The sequence below is a fragment of the Carcharodon carcharias genome, chromosome 10 (assembly GCF_017639515.1).
Source record: "Carcharodon carcharias isolate sCarCar2 chromosome 10, sCarCar2.pri, whole genome shotgun sequence".
NCBI lineage: Eukaryota > Metazoa > Chordata > Chondrichthyes > Lamniformes > Lamnidae > Carcharodon > Carcharodon carcharias.
The window spans coordinates 144,974,793-144,995,651 of record NC_054476.1 but is presented as its reverse complement, the minus strand read 5'-3'; the positions used below and the strand labels follow the sequence as shown (position 1 = coordinate 144,995,651).

The window sequence follows — 20,859 nt, the reverse complement described above, 5'->3', positions numbered from 1 at the left end:
GAAGTTACAACAGGCCATTCAGCCCACTCAGCCTGTGCTGACTTTTAACCTCTCTGTGATCAAATGGCACTAATCATGTTTACCTGCCCTATACACATTCCCCTGTAAGCCCTTTTTCATTCATCCACTTTGTCTAATCTATTACTAAAAGTTTACAGCATAGAAACAGACTATTCATCCTATCCAGAGTGCACCAACTCTTTTCAAGAATAATCTATTCCATCTCACTCCCTGGCTCTTTCCCCACATCCCAGTGATGTTTTTCTCTTTCAAGTACTGATCAAATTCTCTCTTGAAGGTCATTATTAAATCTCTATCCACCATCCCAGCAGGTAATAAATTCCAAACCTTAACTCATTGTGTAAACAAGTTGTTCTCCATCTCGCCTCTTTTTCTTTTTGCCAAACACCTTGAATCTCTGACTATCAATCCGAAAGCTACATGACTTCTCTTTTATTTCCTCTATCTAAATCTTCATGATCTTAAACACTAAAATAGTTGAGAAATTAAAAACTGTCAACAGAACAAAGTAGTTAATTGACTGTGAGGCATTTTCAGTTAACTGGGGATTGAAAGCTACTACATAAATAGATTCCTTATTTACAAGACTCATATTTGAATTCTCTTTTATAGATCACAGAAAACTTGTTTCAGTCTGAGAAACAATGTTAGTTTTAATTTCATCTCAAATCTATAATTAGCCATGATAATATTTGGGCCAGATTTCTTAGTTGATAATAAACAATAACTTCAACTGGTGGTTTTGTGTTTCAATCATGGCTCAGTTAGTAGCATGCTCTCCGCTGACTCTTAAGGTTCTGGGTTCAAGACTCCCTCCAAAGACTTGACCACAAAATCCAGGTTGGCACTCCCAGTGGCATTTCACTCTTGGAGGGTCAGTACTAAGGGAGCGCTGCACTGTCGGAGGGTCAGTACTGAGGGAGTGCTGCATTGTTGGAGGGTCAGTACTGAGGGAGTGCTGCACTGTTCAACGGTCAGTACTGAGGGAGTGTGCACTGTCAAAGTATCAGTACTGAGGGAGTACTGCACTGTCGGAGGGTCAGTACTGAGGGAGCGCTGTACTTTTGAAAGTGAAATCTTTCGCATGAGATGCCCTCTCAGATGGATATAAAAAATCCCATGGCACTATTCAAAGAGCAAAGGATTTCACCTGATGTTCTGCAGCCAATATTCTTCCCTCAACCACCAAAAAATATATATAGTTATTCGCGTGCCTGCAGCTTTAGAATCTTGCTGTGCAAAATGGCTGCAGCACGTACTGACCGATAGATGTGGATTGCACTCTGAAGTAACTTAGTTGGGGTGAAGCCTCAGGACCTGAAGGAGACACACTGGGATATCAATGAATACCAGTGTCAATCAGGAGTCAAGTTGTGTGGAAGGTAGAGGGTGTGGGGCTCAGGATTTTACGGATGATGGTTTGTGGTGGGAATCACTCTTACCAGTCTTGGCTGTTTCGGGATTTTCCTGTTGTGGGTCAGTGCTGCCTGGTGATACATCAGGCTGCGACAGTGCCGTTTGCAGCATGTTTGAACTGAAGAAACCCTCGTGTAGCTCGGTCTGCAGAGTCTGCACCCTCAGCTCTGTGCTGAGGGCCTTCAGGTCAGGCAAGCTGATGTCTACGGTGGCAGTGAGGCTCAGAGACAAGTTGACCAGACAGAAATCCTCCTGCAATGCATGGAAAAACAAAAACAGTCAAAAATACAGCGGGGAGCAGCATGGCCTCAGCAATCTCGCCAAACAGCTTAACATTATAATGAAAGTTTGGTACTAGCTCGAGTAGCGTGTTCAATTCTGGGTACCTCACTTTGAGAGGATGTCAAGATTTTGGTGCAGTGATTTACCAGAATGATTCTGGGATGAGGAGCTTCAGTTATGTGGAGAGACTGGAGAAGCTGAAATTGTTCTCCTTACTGCGGAGAAGGTTCAGAGGGAAATTTCATAGGTGATTTCAAAATAAAGGGTTATGATAAAGTAAATAAAGTAAAGCAAAGAGAGGATATAAAAAATATTGGCAGATAAAATCAAAGAAAATCCTAAGATGTTTTACGAAAACAGAATAACTGAGGAAAAGGTAGGGCCTATCAGGGATGTACAGGGTAACTTGTGGGATGATGCAGAAGATGTGGGCAGGGTTCTCAATGAGTACTTTGTCTCTGCCTTCACTAAGGAGAGGGATGATTTAGATATTCTAGTTAAAGAGGAGGAATGTGAAGTATTAGATACAATAAGCATAGTGAGAGAGGAAGTACTGGAGGGACTGGCATTCTTAGAGGTGGGTAAATTACCATGGCCAGATGGATTGTATCCTAGGCTATTGAAGGAAGACAGGGAGGAAATAGTGGATGCTCTGAGAATCATTTTCCAATCCTCACTAGATATAGGTGAGGTCCAAGAGGATTGGAGGTCTGTGGACATTGTACCACTACTTAAAAAGGATGCGAGGGATAGGCCAGTCAGTCTGACTTCAGTAGTGGGCAAATAATAGCAAACAATTCTGAGACAGGATAAACTGTCACTTAGAAAGGGACAGATTGATCAGGGATAGTCAGCATGGCTTTGTTAGGGGAAGATCGCGTCTTACTAACTTAATAAAATTTTTTGAGGAAGTAACCAGGAGGATTGATGAGGGTAGTGCATGGATGTTGTCTACATGGATTTCAGCAAGATTTCTGACAAGGTACCACATAGAAGACTCATAAGGAAAGTGAGATCTCATGGGATACAGGGGAAGGTGGCAGGTTGGGTCTAAAATTGGCTCAGTGGCAAGAAACAAAGTGTAATGGTCAATGGATGTTTGTGCGAATGGAAAATGGTTCCACTGGTATTCCACAGGGCTCAGTGTTGGGGCCCCTTGCTGTTTGTTGTATATATTAAAGATTTAGACTTAAATATGGGAAGCATGATTGGGAAATTTGCAGATGACACAAAAATTGGCCATTTAGTTGATAGCGAAGAGGATAGCTGTCGACTCCAGAATGATATCAATGGTTTGGGTGAGTGGCCGGAGAAGTAGCAAATGGAACTCAATCCAGAAAAGTGAGGGGTACTGAATTTGGGGAGGGCAAACAAAGCAAGGGAATACTCAATAAACGGGAAGTTATTGAAAGGGGTTGAAGAAGTGAGAGACCTTGGAGTGCATGTCCACAGGTCCCTGAAGGTGACAGGACAGGTGGATAAGGTAGTAAAGAAAGCATATGGAACGCTTTCCTTTACTGGGCGAGATATTGAATACAAAAGCTGGGATGTAATGATGGAACTGTATAAAATGCTGGTTAGGTCACAGCTGGAATTGTGTGTACATATCTGCTCACCACATTACAGGAAGGACATAATTGCTCTGGAGAGAGTGCAGAGGAGATTTACAAGAATGTTGCCAGGGCTTGAAAATTATAGATATGAGGAGAGAGTGGATAAGCTAGGGTTATTTTCCTTAGAACAGAGGAGGCTGAGGGGTGGGTGACCTAATTAGGTGTACAAAATTATAAGGGGCCTAGATAGGGTAGACAGGAAAGACCTGTTTCCCCTAGCTGAGGGGTAAATTACCAGGGGGCATAGATTTAAGGTGATTGGTAGAAGAATTAGAGGGGACATGAGGAAAAACCTTTTCGCCCAGAGGGTGCTGGGCATCTGGAATTCACTGTCCAAGTTGGTGGTTGAGGCTGAAACGCTCAACTCATTTAAAAAGGTACCTGGATCTGCATCTGAAATACTGTAACCTGTAAGGCTATGGACCAGGTGCTGGAAAGTGGGATTAAAATGAGCAGCTCGTTTCTTTTTCCTCTTTTTGGCCAGTGCAGACATGATGGGCTGAATGGCCTCTTTCTGCATCGTAACTTTTATATGGTTCTATGGTTCTAAATCTATTTCCAATGTTAGGAGGGTTGGTAACCAGAGGGACACAGATTTAAAATAATCAGAGGGGGGGAGATGAGAATATGTTTTACGCAGTGAGTGATCCAGTATGTGATGGAGTGATACGTCAAAGAACAAAGAACAAAGAAAAGTACAGCACAGGAACAGGCCCTTCAGCCCTCCAAGCCTGCGTCAATCATATTGCCTGTCAACTAAAACATTTTGCACTTCGGGGTCCGTATCCCTCTATTCCCTTCCTATTCATGTGTTTGTCAAGCTGCCTCTTAAACACCACTATCGTACCTGCTTCCACCACTTCCTCTGGCAGCGAATTCCAGACACTCACTACCCTCCGCGTAAAAAACATGCCCCGCACATCTCCTCAAAAGTTTTCTCCTCTCACCTTAAATCTATGTCCCTAGTAATTGATTCTTCCACCCTGGGAAAAAGCTTCTGACTATCTACTCTGCCCATGCCACTCATAATTTTGTTAACTTCTATCAAGTCGCCCCTCAATCTCCGTCGCTCTAGTGAGAACAATCCGAGTTTCTCCAACCTCTCCTCATAGCTAATAACCTCCAGACCAGGCAGCATCCAGGTAAACATCCTCTGCACCCTCTCCAATGCCTCCATATCCTTCTGGTAATGTGGTGACCAGAATTGCACACAATATTCCAAGTGTAGCCTAACCAAGGTTCTATACAGCTGCAGCATGACTTCCCAGCTTTTATACTCAATACCCCTGCCAATGAAGGCAAGCATGCCATATGCCTTCCTGACTACCTTATCCACCTGCGTTGCCACTTTCAGTGACCTGTGGACCTGTACACCCAGATCCCTCTGTCCGTCGATGCACTTAAGGGTTCTGCCATTTACTGTATAATTCCTGCCTATATTAGACCTTCCAAAATGCATTACCTCACATTTGTCCGGATTAAACTCCATCTGCCATTTCTCCACCCAAGTCTCCAACCGATCTATATCTTGTTGTATCCTTTGACAATCCTCTTCACTATCTGCAACTTCTCCAACCTTAGTGTCGTCTGCAAACTTACTAATTAGGCCGTTACATTTTCCTCCAAATCATTTATGTATACCACAAACAGCAAAAGTCCCAGCACTGATCCCTGCAGAACTTCACTAGTCACAGCTCTCCATTCAGAAAAACACCCTTCCACTGCTACTCTGTCTTCTATGACCAAGCCAATTCTGTATCCATCCTGCCGGCTCACTTCTGATCCCATGCAACTTTGCCTTCTGTACCAGTCTGCCATGAGGGACCTCGTCAAAGGCCTTACTGAAATCCATGTAAGTAACATCCACTGCCCTTCCATCGTCGATCATCTTTGTCACTTCCTTGAAAAACTCGATCAAGTTAGTGAGACACGACCTCCCTGTCACAAAACTATGTCACCGGACTAGTAATCCAGAGGCCGGACTAATGCTCTGGGGACATGGGTTCAAACCCCACCATGGCAGCTGGTGGAATTTATATTCTTTTAATAAATCTGGAATCAAAAACTAGGCTTGTAATGGTGACCATGAAATTATCATCAATTGTTGTAAAAACCCATCTGGTTCACTAATGTCCTTTAGGCCAGGAAATCTGCCGTCCTTACCTGGTCTGGCCTACGTGTGACTCCAGACCCACAGCAATGTGGTTGACTCTTAACTGCCCTGTGAAATGGCCGAGCAAGTCACTAAGTTCAAGGGGCAATTAGTGATGGGCAGTGACAGAGACACCCACATCCCATGAAAGAATAAAGAACAACAGTCCAAGTTTCCAAATAGCTTCCCAATGAAAGACTGGATTAAAGGAGAGGCTAAATGAAGCCAAGGAAGAAGGAGAAAGTGGTGATGGGGGGGAAGAGAGAGAAAGGGAGGAGAGAGAGAGAGAGAGAAAGGGAGGAGAGAGAGAGAAAGGGAGGAGAGAGAGAGAAAAGGAGGAGAGAGAGAGAAAGAGAGAGAGAAAGGGAGGAGAGAGAGAGAGAGAGAAAGGGAGGAGAGAGAGAGAGAGAGAAAGGGAGGAGAGAGAGAGAGAGAGAGAAAGGGAGGAGAGAGAGAGAAAGGGAGGAGAGAGAGAGAAAGGGAGGAGAGAGAGAGAGAGAAAGGGAGGAGAGAGAGAGAGAGAAAGGGAGGAGAGAGAGAGCGAAAGGGAGGAGAGAGAGAGCGAAAGGGAGGAGAGAGAGAGCGAAAGGGAGGAGAGAGAGAGCGAAAGGGAGGAGAGCGAAAGGGAGGAGAGCGAAAGGGAGGAGAGCGAAAGGGAGGAGAGCGAAAGGGAGGAGAGCGAAAGGGAGGAAAGAGAGAGCGAAAGGGAGGAGAGAGAGAGCGAAAGGGAGGAGAGAGAGAGCGAAAGGGAGGAGAGAGAGAGCGAAAGGGAGGAGAGAGAGAGCGAAAGGGAGGAGAGAGAGAGCGAAAGGGAGGAGAGAGAGAGCGAAAGGGAGGAGAGAGGGTGAAAGGGAGGAGAGAGGGCGAAAGGGAGGAGGGAGAAAGGGAGGAGAAAGAGCGAAAGGGAGGAGAGAGAGAGAGAGAAAGGGAGGAGAGAGAGAAAGGAAGGAGAGCGAGGGAGAAAGGGAGGAGAGAGAGAGCGAAAGGGAGGAGAGAGAGAGAGTGAAAGGGAGGACAGAGAGAGAGAGAAAGGGAGGAGAGAGAGAGAAAGGGAGGAGAGAGAGAAGGGGGGAGTGTAAGATCAAGAGGGAAAGAAAAGTTAAGAAAGAGAGAGTGAGTGAGAGACAGCAAGAGACCAGTAATGTGATTGGAGGCTGAGGTGTCAATCACCTACACTGATCCAATGATCACAAGTTGAGACACCGCCGCCACCCCTTGGGCAAGACAACCAGCACTGTTGGGACCCCTGGAGCGGAGCCGTTCCAACACTCGACCAGCCTCAGAGCTCCCAGCTCCTGCTGGGGAAGCTGGAGCTGTTCTGATGAAAGGTCATCTTGACCTGAAATGTTAACTCTTGTTTCTCACTCTGCAGATGTTGCTAGGCTTGCTGAGTATTTCCAGCACTTTTTTTTTGTTTTTATTTCAGCATCTCTAGTATTTTGCTTTTGTACCTCAGGGGCTGTGACTGTATCAGTGGGTAGCTGGCACTCACCATCTCACTGCTCTTCATTATCTTGCTGTTCAGTTTATTCACATTGCTCTCACACTTGATACTGAAAAACATACAGTCGTTTGTCAAATCCTTGTTACATTCATAGTTATGAACAAACAATACCAGTTGGACCTTCCCCTGGTGGCCCTCTTTGTTCCCCAGATATAGGTGATTCACAGAGATCAGGATGTTCCCAGAGTTGGAACACACATACACAACAGACACACACAGGCAGATGCACGTAGACACATACACAGATACACAGACACAGACACACAACATATGCACCCAAAGATGCACATGCGTGCACACACATGCACACAGATGCATGCACACACAGACACAGATTCCACCATGAATCACTGGAGAGTGATCGTGCAGGAATTCAAGTTGATATCCAGTTCCTTACCCACAATCCAGGAACTTAGAGGTTGCCCATAACACCCGAGGTCTGGTAACACATCATAGGCCAGGGACAGGCAGAGTGTGGGAAATCCTACAATGCTTGTGCTGGAGGGCTTGCTACTGTTACCAACCCATGTGCAGAAATGTTTTTATTATTTATTCATGGGATGTGGGCATTGCTGGCAAGGCCAGCATTTATTGCCCATCCCTAGTTGCCCTTGAGAAGGCGGTGGTGAGCTGCCTTCTTGAACCGCTGCAGTCCATGTGGTGTAGGTACACCCACAGTGCTGTTAGGGAGGGAGTTCCAGGATTTTGACCCATTGACAGTGAAGGAACGGTGATATATTTCCAAAAGTGGTGAGTGGCTTGGAGGGGGACTACCAGGTGGTGGTGTTCCCATGTGTCTGCTGCCCTTGTCCCACACTGTGAGCTAGCCCTGGCACCTCAATCACTCACCTGTTGCCATTACAGCTGAGTAGAAAGGTACAGTTTGTTAACGCCATGTGCCAGAGGGACTCTGCAATCCAGGCATTTAAAACCATCACATTCACTGAATACACATGGATCGAGAGCAGCTGTGGAGACAAGATAGAGTGGTAGCTTTATACAAGTCAGCATACATAGCCCTCACCTGAACACCCATCACCCACGTGCCCCTTCACCAGTATGCCAATGGTGGACAGATAGATGTTTAAGTTTAATCAGTCAACGTTTCCAGGATTGTTAGGTTGATTCTGAACCTCAAACAGATCATCAAAACCGGCAACAATTGGACACCTCACCTGTGACAACATGCGTAGAACTGAGGGTTGGAGGGTCAGTCGCCTTTTCATGTTGCTTTCACTGGGATTGGCCCATACCTGGGAGACTGCTTTCAAATCGGCTCGAAATCGGACCTCTCCGAAACACAGAGCGAAGCTGTGACTGGAATGGAGAGATGAGAGTTGGAGAGTAACCGCAAGTCATTGAAACTAGACCACAACCCCCAGCTTCCTCTCTTTTTATTCTGTATTCAGTTTGTCCCCACTCCCACTGCTCAAACTGGTACCCACCCCTTCACTCTACTCACAACCGATGATTCTGGGCAGAAGGGGAGAGGAGAGGAAAGACAGAGGGGGGGTCGATTGAGACGGGGGCGTGAGAAAGACACAGGGACAATGAGACTGGGGGGGGGGGCGGCGAGCGAGAGGGTGTTGGGGGGAAGGTGAGCGAGAGGCAGGTGGGGGTGGGGGAGGGTGAGCGAGAGGCTGGTGGTGGGGGGAGGGCGAGCAAGAGACTGGTGGGGGTGGGGGAGGGTGAGCGAGAGGCTGGTGGGGGTGGGGGAGGGTGAGCGAGAGGCTGGTGGGGGTGGGGGAGGGTGAGCGAGAGGCTGGTGGGGGGGAGGGCAAGCGAGGGGGAGGGAAGGGGCAAGAGATAGGGAGGGAGGGGGTGAGGGGGTGAGAAGAGAGATGGGGTCGTTGGGGAGGCAAGGAGAGAGACAGAGGGTGCAGAAAAGATGGAGAGGCAGGGGGAGAGGCATAGGGTTTGGAGAGGTGGGGGAGAGGCAGAGGGTTTGGAGAGGTGGGGGAGAGGCATAGGGTTTGGAGAGGTGGGGGAGAGGCAGAGGGTTTGGAGAGGTGGGGGAGAGGCAGAGGGTTTGGAGTGGTGGGGGGAGAGGCAGAGGGTTTGGAGAGGTGGGGGAGAGGCAGAGGGTTTGGAGAGGTGGGGGAGAGGCAGAGGGTTTGGAGTGGTGGGGGGAGAGGCAGAGGGTTTGGAGAGGTGGGAGGAGAGGCAGAGGGTTTGGAGAGGTGGTGGGAGAGGCAGAGGGTTTGGAGAGGCAGGAGGAGAGGCAGAGGGTTTGGAGAGGTGGGGGGAGAGGCAGAGGGTTTGGTGCGGTGGGGGGAGAGGCAGAGGGTTTGGAGAGGTGGGAGGAGAGGCAGAGGGTTTGGAGAGGTGGGGGGAGAGGCAGAGGGTTTGGAGAGGTGGGGGGAGAGGCAGAGGGTTTGGAGCGGAGGGGGGAGAGGCAGAGGGTTTGGAGAGGTGGGGGAGAGGCAGAGGGTTTGGAGTGGTGGGGGGAGAGGCAGAGGGTTTGGAGAGGTGGGGGGAGAGGCAGAGGGTTTGGAGAGGTGGGGGAGAGGCAGAGGGTTTGGAGAGGTGGGGGAGAGGCAGAGGGTTTGGAGAGGTGGGGGGAGAGGCAGAGGGTTTGGAGAGGTGGGGGGAGAGGCAGAGGGTATGGAGCGGAGGGGGGAGAGGCAGAGGGTTTGGAGCGGAGGGGGGAGAGGCAGAGGGTTTGGAGAGGTGGGGGAGAGGCAGAGGGTTTGGAGAGGTGGGGGAGAGGCAGAGGGTTTGGAGTGGTGGGGGGAGAGGCAGAGGGTTTGGAGAGGTGGGGGAGAGGCAGAGGGTTTGGAGAGGTGGGGGAGAGGCAGAGGGTTTGGAGAGGTGGGGGGAGAGGCAGAGGGTTTGGAGAGGTGGGGGGAGAGGCAGAGGGTTTGGAGAGGTGGGGGAGAGGCAGAGGGTTTGGAGAGGTGGGGGAGAGGCAGAGGGTTTGGAGAGGTGGGGGAGAGGCAGAGGGTTTGGAGAGGTGGGGGGAGAGGCAGAGGGTTTGGAGAGGTGGGGGGAGAGGCAGAGGGTTTGGAGAGGTGGGAGGAGAGGCAGAGGGTTTGGAGAGGTGGGGGAGAGGCAGAGGGTTTGGAGAGGTGGGGGGAGAGGCAGAGGGTTTGGAGTGGTGGGGGGAGAGGCAGAGGGTTTGGAGAGGTGGGGGGAGAGGCAGAGGGTTTGGTGCGGTGGGGGGAGAGGCAGAGGGTTTGAAGTGGCGGGAGGAGAGGCAGAGGGTTTGGAGAGGTGGGGGAGAGGCAGAGGGTATGGAGAGGTGGGGGAGAGGCAGAGGGTTTGGAGAGGTGGGGGGAGAGGCAGAGAGTATGGAGCGGAGGGGGGAGAGGCAGAGGGTTTGGAGAGGTGGGGGGAGAGGCAGAGGGTTTGGAGAGGTGGGGGGAGAGGCAGAGGGTTTGGTGCGGTGGGGGGAGAGGCAGAGGGTTTGGAGAGGTGGGGGGAGAGGCAGAGAGTATGGAGCGGAGGGGGGAGAGGCAGAGGGTTTGGTGCGGTGGGGGGAGAGGCAGAGGGTTTGGAGCGGAGGGGGGAGAGGCAGAGAGTATGGAGCGGAGGGGGGAGAGGCAGAGGGTTTGGAGCGGAGGGGGGAGAGGCAGAGAGTATGGAGCGGAGGGGGGAGAGGCAGAGGGTTTGGAGCGGAGGGGGGAGAGGCAGAGAGTATGGAGCGGAGGGGGGAGAGGCAGAGGGTTTGGAGAGGTGGGGGGAGAGGCAGAGGGTTTGGAGAGGTGGGGGAGAGGCAGAGGGTTTGGAGAGGTGGGGGAGAGGCAGAGGGTTTGGAGAGGTGGGAGGAGAGGCAGAGGGTTTGGAGAGGTGGGGGAGAGGCAGAGGGTTTGGAGAGGTGGGGGGAGAGGCAGAGGGTTTGGAGAGGTGGGGGGAGAGGCAGAGGGTTTGGAGAGGTGGGAGGAGAGGCAGAGGGTATGGAGCGGCGGGGGGAGAGGCAGAGGGTTTGGAGAGGTGGGGGGAGAGGCAGAGGGTTTGGAGAGGTGGGGGGAGAGGCAGAGGGTTTGGAGAGGTGGGAGGAGAGGCAGAGGGTATGGAGTGGCGGGGGGAGAGGCAGAGGGTTTGGAGAGGTGGGGGGAGAGGCAGAGGGTTTGGAGTGGCGGGAGGAGAGGCAGAGAGTATGGAGCGGAGGGGGGAGAGGCAGAGGGTTTGGAGAGGTGGGGGAGAGGCAGAGGGTTTGGAGAGGTGGGGGGAGAGGCAGAGGGTTTGGTGCGGTGGGGGGAGAGGCAGAGGGTTTGGAGAGGTGGGGGAGAGGCAGAGGGTTTGGAGAGGTGGGGGAGAGGCAGAGGGTTTGGAGAGGTGGGGGGAGAGGCAGAGGGTTTGGTGCGGTGGGGGGAGAGGCAGAGGGTTTGGTGCGGTGGGAGGAGAGGCAGAGAGTATGGAGTGGCGGGAGGAGAGGCAGAGAGTATGGAGTGGCGGGAGGAGAGGCAGAGAGTATGGAGTGGCGGGAGGAGAGGCAGAGGGTTTGGTGCGGTGGGGGGAGAGGCAGAGGGTTTGGTGCGGTGGGGGGAGAGGCAGAGGGTAAACAAGGAGAGGAGTTTGAAGGTTAGAATGTGAGATTAGTGAAGTGACATTGCTTTCTTTGAATGGCCAATTAACCCCAGTATTCTCCATTTCCCTCATCCTCCATGACTCTCCTCTCCTCCTGCCCCTTCAGTTAGCCTCTTTCAATCCAATTAACCTCAAAATCTAGGGTTTTCACTGGAGCTCAGCTGGTCTGTTTTTAAGAGTAAACACAGTGTCGGGTGTTAATCAGGGTGTTTAGTTTTGTACACATCAGGGCTCAGGGTAGAAGAGGATTAACCAATAATGTTGATGTACACAGAGCTGTGTGCATTTATACATAATAAATAGGAGCAGGAGTTAGCCAAACAGCCTCTCAAACCTTGTGGAGCAGAAATGTACATTTGTGCATGCGCTTTTGGAGGGGGGATTATGTATTGGAGGATAGGTGTGGGTTTGCAAGTGTGTAAGAGTGAAAATGCAAGTGTGCAATGTGCAAGAGTACAAGTATGTGAGTGTGGGTGAGCATGAGAGCACAGCTGTGGGAGAGTGCATGAATGCAATACTTACGGTAACTCATTATTTAGCAGCTTACAGGAGAGCCAGATTCTGTCTACTTCCTGTAAAAGAAATGCAGCAGGTTATTGGGCAATAACCCATCAAAAGTTTAAACAACAACTTGCATTTATTTAGCAGCTCAGAATGCACTTCACAAGAGCATGATCAAACAAAATTCGACACAAAATCAGATACGGTGATGTTAGGACAAGTGGTTCTCAGAAGGTTCTTAAAGGAGGAGAGAGAGGTGGAAAGGCTTAGAGAGGTCCAGGCAGCTGAAGGTACCAATGGTTCAGCAATTAAAATTGGAGAAGTACAAGATGCCAGAACTAGAGGAGTTCAGAAATCTCCTCATCCCATACTCATGTCACACACACAGATCGCACACAAACAAAGGGACAGTGAACTCACACTCACCACAGTATGCTGTGCACAGATCTTGAAGCTGATATTGTGAACTGAGAGAAACCCAATGGAACCGATTTTTAAATCCACATTTAGTTGATTGTGGATGAGGTGTGAGATAATCCGTGACAGCAACCACCTGAACACAGGGAAAGGAGGAGAGAGAGATTAGAACATCAAATCCCAACAACAACACTGGGATCTCATGGATGTGTAAGCTGGGGCGAAATGAATACGGGGCCTGTGTCCACTGAACAGTGATAGGCCCAACATCAAAAAAGTCAAACTGAATTGAATTTGCAGCAAAGCAGTAGTTGTATAACACTGGGATACAGTACTGGTAGGAACAGGTCTGTCACTGTATAAAATTGGGGTACAGTACTGGTGGGGACAGGTCTGTCACTGTGTAACACTGGGGTATCTTACTGGTGGGGACAGGTCTGTCACTGTATAACACTGGGATACAGTACTGGTGGGGACAGGTCTGTCACTGTATAACACTGGGGTACAGTACTGGTGGGGACATGTCTGTCACTGGGGGTGGAAGGTATTCAAAAGGATAGATTAGTAATGTCAGAGTGAATCCCTAATGGATCAATTGTCATCACACCATCCACAACAATCCTGAAGCACATCTCCTCGCTCAGAGAGTAACACTCTTTTTCTCTCTCACCTGAGTCAGAAGGCTGTGGGTTCGAGTCCCACTCCAGAGAACTGAGCACCATAATCCCACGTCAGTCTTACACCATGGGAAATGGTTAAACTGAGGCCACATTGCTTCCTCAGGTGGATGTGAAGGTTCTGACTGCTCACTTGGAAGAAGGGCAGGTGAATTCTCCCCGGTCTCCAGGGGGGTAATATTTATCCCTGAACCAACATCACAAAAAGACTGAAGCTAAAAGCAAAATACTGTAGATGCTGGAAATCTGAAATAAAAACAGAAAATGCTGGAAGAACTCAGCAGGCCTGGACCTGCTGAGTTTTTCCAGCATTCTCTGTTTTCGTCACAAAAAGACAGATTCTCTGTTCATTATCAGAGTGATGTTCTTGGGATCTTGCTGTGCACAATTGGCTACTCTGTTTCCCGCATTACAACAGTGACCACACTTGAGAAGTACTTCACTGGCTGTGCAGCACTTTGGGATATCCTGAGGCTGTGTTAGGCGCTATAAAAATGCAACTCTTTCTTTCTCCACAGGTTCAATCCCCAGATTTTGTTGAGTCAATCGCTCTCACAGGTGCGACAACAGATTGGTGGGCCAGTGGGCTACGATCCTCCCATGGTCAAATAGGTTGCTAGCACTCAGGACCTGCATGCTGATCAATACCGCAGGAAGACTGGTCTCAAGGGCTCAGTGTAAGGAGACACAGGCTGATTTCTCCCTTTGCCTGATCCAGGAGCCTCTCAAAGCCTTGCAGCGGAGGAGAGCTCAGCACTGACCCTGCAATCAAACTTAGTACAAAGTGTACCAGCGGGAGGTGACGCAGAAGCAAGGTCATTAAACAAGAGATTCATGTAAACATTTTGTTGAGGAGTTGATCAGACCCTGAGGAGAGCAGATTGTGAGGCTATGATCCAGTCTGATTAGAAAGCAGCTGTTAATCGCCCTATTTGTAGACAGTGTTAGCATCACAGTCTGTCTGCTAGGACTATCAACAAACTACTAACACCCCATGCTGTAAACTCTCCCTCGTCCCTGACCATACTGCGTTTCCTATGCAAACTCTCTCAACTTGCATTTATATAGCACCTTGAATATACGAAAACATTCCAATGCATCCCATATGAGCATTATCAAAAAACATAAACCACGTTAAAGAGATTTAGGAGAGTTACCCAAACGTTTAATGAAGAGGTAGGTTTAAAGGAATATCTTAAAGGAAGAGAGGGGGCAGAGAGGTTTAGGGAGGGAATTCCAAAGCTTAAGGCTCAGGCAGCAGAAGGTACAGCTACTAGTAGTGGAGAGGTGAAAATCAGGGGCTGCTCAACAATTGGAGGAGCACAGAGATCTGAGTGGGCTGTAGGGCTGGACGAGATTACAGAGATAGAGAAGGGCAAGGACATGGAAGGATTTGAAAACAAGGCTGAGAATTTTAGAATGGAGGTGTTGCTGGAACCCAGGATTTGAAACACCAATTAATGTTTCAAGCTTGTTGCTCAGGTGACAAGTACATGTTACACTGTGGGAGAGAAAAAGGCAGGGTTTAAACATGGCAGGACCCTTCAAATCCAACACCCGTCCCGCAGCGTACCAAGCTGCAGCGGTCCCCAAGGGCTGATACGATGTGGAGGGGACTTTCAGCAACAGTGACATGGAGATGAAGCGGGGAGAGGAGTGGAATGATTTTGTGGCAGTGGCAGGAGATAGCATTTCTTATTGGAGCAGTGCAACCTGCTGATGTAAAGAGCCTGTTGCACTTTCATCTGAAAACACATGAGCTACCAGAGAGGTCAGGCAGGTGCTGATGCTGAGGAGATACTTGGTGGGGGATGCAGTGGATGAAAGGGAGCAGGGCTGAAGGGGGATGAAAGGAGGCAGGGGTGAGGGGGGATGAATGGGGGATCCTGAGGGGGGGGGGGGGGGGGCACGAGGGAGGGTGTTAAAGGGATGACAGGGTGCAGCTGGAGGTGGGGGGATGTCGGCAGGGCCCACACTTGCATCTTTTGCTTTTGGTGGCTGCAAAAGGACCGACAGAGCAACTGGGAGACTATTCAGCCCATTGTGCCTGCACCTGGCAATGAAAGAAACTGCATTTATATAGTAACTGTCACATCCCAAAGCGCTTTACAGCCAAGAACGTTAGGGGCAGCGTAGAGGGACCTTTCCTCTGTATCTAACCCTGGGGGAATCCCAGGCTCTGGGCCTCTCACTGGGGGCACTGAGGGGGGTAGGGGAGGGGGTTGGGGGGAGGGGGTTGGGGGTAGGGGAGGGGGGAGAGAGGGGGGGAGGAGAGGGGGGAGGGGGGAGGGGAGGGGGAGGGGAGGCGGGGAGAGAGGGGGAGGGGGAGAAAGGGAGAGGGGGAAGAGGGGGAGGGGGGAGAGAGGGGGAGGGGAGAGAGGGGGAGGGGGGAGAGGGGGAGGGGAGGGGGGAAGGGGGGAGAGAGGGGGGAGGGGAGTTAGCCTCAGGACCTTTCCACCTAACTTTATTATAATGTATGCAAATTGCCCCACCTCCCCTCCTCTCCTCTCCTCTCAGGGACTCACCGGCCCAGCAGCACCAGGCCCAGCGCCGCCGCCATCAGGATCGCGGCCAACATCAGCGCCATGTTCCAGGCCGGGAGGTCACAGGTCAAGGGGTCACAGGGCGCCGGATATGATTACAGCGCAGCCGCCGAAAGCGGGTGTGTGTCCGGGGGGTGGTGAAGCCGGTTGGCCGACTGAAAGTAGGCACGGAGTTCAAACCAGCACAGGCATCCAGAGCTGGCCGACTGAAGAGATATCCCGGAGTTAAAGCTGGACAATCAGGATTTAGGCTTGGGGTGCAATTTTTAATTTCTCTGTATTGTAAGAAAAGTAAATTGCTGAGAATCTGAGATATAAACAGAAAATGCTGAAAATATTCAGCAGAAAAGGCACAGGAACAGAGTTAATGTTTCAAGCACTGACTAAATAATCAAAGATCTGATTGTGAAATGTTAACTCTGTTAGACCCGCTGAACCTTTCCAGCATTTTCTGTTTGTTATTTTGCAATATTCTTATTTCTCTCATGATACTCCATTCAGTCCATCCTGTAAAAATCCAGCTTCACTAATGTCCTTGAAGTTGAGCAGGAGCTGGTGTCACTGCGGCACGTCTGAGAGGTTGTGAGTTACGTGGATATCACATTTACAGATGTGGTCACCCTGCAGCTGAAGTGTATGCAGGGGGAGAGGGAATGGGTGACCACCAGACAGTCAAAAAGAAAGAGGAAGATAGTGTGAAAGTGCCCTGAGTGCACCCCAGTCTCCAACCAATATGCAGTTTTGAATGCCAATGAGAGTGATAGTTCATACGAACATACGAAATAAGAGCAGAAGTAGGCCATTCAGCCCCTCAAGCCTGCTCCACCATTCGATAAGACTATGGCTGATCTGTTTGTGTGTCAATTCCACGTTCCTATTTACCCTGATAAGCTTCGATTCCCTTGCCTAACAAGATTCTGTCTACCACTGCCTGAAAAATATTCAATGACCCCACCTCCACTGCCTTTTGAGACAGAGAGTTCCAAAGAACAGCAATGGCAGGAGTTTCTGAGAGTAATTTGGGAGACACAGCAAAAATTCATCCCTAGGAAGAAGAAGCATACTAAAGGGAGGACAAGGCAACCATGGCTGACAAGGGAAGTCAGGGACAGCATAAAAGCTAAAGAGAAAGCATACAATGTGGCGAAGAGCAGTGGGAAACCAGGGGATTGGGAAGCCTACAAAGACCAACAGAGGACAATTAAAAAAGAAATAAGGAGGGAGAAGATTAAATATGAGGGCAAACTAACCAGTAATATAAAAGAAGATTGCAAGAGTTTTTTTAGATATATAAAGGGTAAGAGAGAGGAAAAAGTGGACATTGGGCTGCTGGAAAATGACACTGGAGAAGTAGTAGTGGGGAACAAAGAAATGGCGGAGGAACTGAATAGGTACTTTGCGTCAGTCTTCACAGGGGAAGACATGAGTAACATCCCCAAAGTTCAAGAGAGTCGTGGGGCAGAGGTGAGTATGGTGGCCATTACCAAGGAGAAGATGCTAGGAAAACTTAAAGGTCTGAAGGTGGATAAATCACCTGGGCCAGATGGATTACACCCCAGAGTTCTGAAGGAGATAGCTGAAGAGATAGTGGAGGCGTTAGTGGTGATCTTTCAGGAATCACTGGAGTCAGGGGGTGTCCCAGAGGACTGGAAAATCACTAATGTAACCCCCCTGTTTAAGAAGAGAGTGAGGCAAAAGACGGGAAATTACAGGCCGGTTAGCCTGACCTTGGTCATTGGTAAGATTTTAGAGTCCATTATTAATAGAATAGAAGTGCATGGTAAAATAGGGCAAAGTCAGCATGGTTTCATCAAGGGGAGGCAATGCCTGACAAATCTGTTAGAATTCTTTGAGGAGGTAATGAGTAGGTTAGACAAAGGGGAGCCAATGGATGTTATCTACCTGGACTTCCAGAAGGCCTTTGACAAGGTGCTGCACAGGAGGCTGCTCAGTAAGATAATAGCCCATGGTGTTAGAGGCAAGGTACTAGCATGGATAGAAGATTGGCTGTCTGGCAGGAGGCAGAGAGTGGGGATGAGGGGGTCCTTCTCAGGATGGTGGCTGGTGACTAGTGGAGTTCTGCAGGGGTCAGTGTTGGGACCACAACTTTTCACTTTATACATTAATGATCTAGATGAAGGAACTGAGGGCATCCTGGCTAAGTTTGCAGATGATACAAAGATAGGTGGAGGGACAGGTAGTATTGAGGAGGAGGGGAGGCTGCAGAAGGATTTGGACAGGTTAGGAGAATGGGCAAAGAAGTGGCAGATGGAATATAACGTGGGCAAATGTGAGGTCATGCACTTTGGTAGGAAGAATAGAGGCATGGACTATTTTCTAAATGGGGAGAGAATTCAGAAATCTGGAGTGCAAAGGAACTTCGGAGTCCTAGTCCAGGATTCTCTTAAGGTTAACTTGCAGGTTCAGTTAGTAGTTAGGAAGACAAATGCAATACAAAAACAGAATTACCTGGAAAAACTCAGCAGGTCTGGCAGCATCGGCGGAGAAGAAAAGAGTTGACTTTTCTAGTCCTCATGACCCTTCAACAGAACTAGGTGAATCCAAGGAAGGGGTGAAATATAAGCTGGTTTAAGGTGTGTGGGGAGGGTCGGTTTGGGTGGGGGGAGAGAAGTGGAGGGGGGTGTGGTTGTAGGGACAAGCAAGCAGTGATAGAAGCAGATCATCAAAAGATGTCACAGACAACAGAACAAAAGAACACATAGGTGTTAAAGTTGGTGATATTATCTAAACGAATGTGCTAATTAAGAATGGATGGTAGGGCACTCAAGGTATAGCTCTAGTGGGGGTGGGGGGAGCATAAAAGATTTAAAAATATTTAAAAATAATGGAAATAGGTGGGAAAAGAAAAGAAAAATCTATATAATTTATTGGAAAAAACAAAAGGAAGGGGGAAGGAACAGAAAGGGGGTGGGGATGGAGGAGGGAGTTCAAGACCTAAAGTTGTTGAATTCAATATTCAGTCCGGAAGGCTGTAAAGTGCCTAGTCGGAAGATGAGGTGCTGTTCCTCCAGTTTGCATTGGGCTTCACTGGAACAATGCAGCAAGCCAAGGACAGACATGTGGGCAAGAGAGCAGGGTGGAGTGTTAAAATGGCAAGCGACAGGGAGGTTTGGGTCATTTTTGCGGACAGACCGCAGGTGTTCTGCAAAGCAGTCGCCCAGTTTACGTTTGGTCTCTCCAATGTGGAGGCGACCACATTGGGAGCAACGAATGCAGTAGACTAAGTTGGGGGAAATGCAAGTGAAATGCTGCTTCACTTGAAAGGAGTGTTTGGGCCCTTGGACAGTGAGGAGAGAGGAGGTGAAGGGGCAGGTGTTACATCTTTTGCGTGGGCATGGGGAGGTGCCATAGGAGGGGGTTGAGGAGTAGAGGGTGATGGAGGAGTGGTCCAGGGTGTCCCGGAGGGAACAATCCCTACGGAATGCCAACAGGGCGGGTGAAGGGAAGATGTGTTTGGTGGTGGCATCATGCTGGAGTTGGCGGAAATGGCGGAGGATGATCCTTTGAATGCGGAGGCTGGTGAGGTGATAAGTAAGGACAAGGGGGATCCTATCATGTTTCTGGGAGGGAGGAGAAGGCGTGAGGGCGGATGCGCGGGAGATGGGCTGGACACAGTTGAGGGCCCTGTCAACAACCGTGGGTGGAAAACCTCGGCTAAGGAAGAAGGAGGACATGTCAGAGGAACTGTTTTTGAAGGTAGCATCATCGGAACAGATGCGACGGAGGCGAAGGAACTGAGAGAATGGGATGGAGTCCTTACAGGAAGCGGGGTGTGAGGAGCTGTAGTCGAGGTAGCTGTAGGTTTGTAATGGATATTGGTGGACAGTCTATCACCAGAGATTGAGACAGAGAGGTCAAGGAAGGGAAGGGAACTGTCAGAGATGGACCGTGTGAAAATGATGGAGGGGTGGAGATTGGAAGCAAAATTAATAAATTTTTCCAAGTCCCAACGAGAGCATGAAGCAGCACCAAAGTAATCATCGATGTACCAGAGAAAGAGTTGTGGAAGGGGGCTGGAGTAGGACTGGAACAAGGAATGTTCCAAATACCCCATAAAGAGACAGGCATAGCTGGGGCCCATGCAGGTACCCATAGCCACACCTTTTATTTAGAGGAAGTGAGAGGAGTTGAAGGAGAAATTGTTCAGTGTGAGAACAAGTTCAGCCAGATGGAGGAGAGTAGTGGTGGTTGGGGATTGTTTAGGCCTCTGTTCGAGGAAGAAGCTAAGGGCCCTCAGACCATCCTGGTGGGGGATGGAGGTGTAGAGGGATTGGACGTCCATGGTGAAGAGGAAGCGGTTGGGGCCAGGGAACTGGAAATTGTTGATGTGACGTAAGGTGTCAGAGGAATCACGGATGTAGGTGGGAAAGGACTGGACAAGGGGAGAGAGAAGGGAGTCAAGATGAGTTCTGTGGGGCAGGCTGACACGATCGGTCTACCGGGGCAGTTCTGTTTGTGGATTTTGGGTAGGAGATAGAATTAGGCCGTCCGAGGTTGGGCGACTATCAGGTTGGAAGCTGTGGGAGGAAGATCCCCAGAGGAGATGAGGTCAATGACAGTCCTGGAAACAATGGCTTGATGTTCAGTGGTGGGGTCATGGTCCAGGGAGAGGTAGGAGGAAGTGTCTGCGAGTTGACACTCAGCCTCCGCGAGGTAGAGGTCAGTGCGCCAGACAACAACAGCACAATGCAATGTTGGCATTTATTTCGAGAGGACTAGAATATAAAAGCAGGGATGTGCTGCTGAGGCTTTAGAATATTGTGAGCAATTTTGGGCCCTGTATCCCAGGAAGATGTGCTGGCCCTGGAGAGGGTCCAGAGGAGGTTCACGAGAACAATCCCAGGAATGAAAGGCTTAACATATGAGGAACGTCTGAGGACTCTGAGTCTATACTCGATGGAGTTTAGAAGGATGAGGGGGGATTTGATTGAAATTTACAGAATACTGAAAGGCCTGGATAGAGTGGATGTGGGGAAGATGTTTCCATTAGTAGGAGAGACTAGGACCCGAGGGCACAGCCTCAGAGTAAAGGGAAGACCTTTTAGAACAGATATGAGGAGAAACTTCTTTAGCCAGAGAGTGGTGAATCTATGGAATTCATTGCCACAGAAGGCTGTGGAGACCAGGTCATTGAGTAGATAGGTTCTTGATTGGTAAGGGGATCAAAAGTTATGGGGAGAAG

At 49.6% G+C, this 20,859-nt stretch overlaps 1 protein-coding gene across 2 annotated transcripts in view; it reads right to left on the bottom strand.

Moving 5' to 3' along the window:
- LOC121283233 (protein KIAA0100-like) overlaps nucleotides 1-15,712 on the bottom strand; it is an 82,360-nt gene extending 66,648 nt beyond the window's left edge. Inside the window, exons 1-7 of one of the 2 annotated variants that reach the window (XM_041197562.1) lie at nucleotides 15,639-15,712; nucleotides 12,446-12,572; nucleotides 12,041-12,090; nucleotides 8,164-8,305; nucleotides 7,838-7,956; nucleotides 6,977-7,037; nucleotides 1,464-1,689 (exon numbers count right to left, since the gene is read on the bottom strand). In XM_041197562.1, coding sequence (XP_041053496.1) covers nucleotides 1,464-1,689; nucleotides 6,977-7,037; nucleotides 7,838-7,956; nucleotides 8,164-8,305; nucleotides 12,041-12,090; nucleotides 12,446-12,572; nucleotides 15,639-15,700 — 787 coding nt within the window. In that variant the 5' untranslated portion in view covers nucleotides 15,701-15,712. The remainder of the gene's footprint in view (nucleotides 1-1,463; nucleotides 1,690-6,976; nucleotides 7,038-7,837; nucleotides 7,957-8,163; nucleotides 8,306-12,040; nucleotides 12,091-12,445; nucleotides 12,573-15,638) is intronic. The other variant, XM_041197563.1, reaches the window with a different exon arrangement.
- Nucleotides 15,713-20,859: the final 5,147 nt, after the last annotated feature.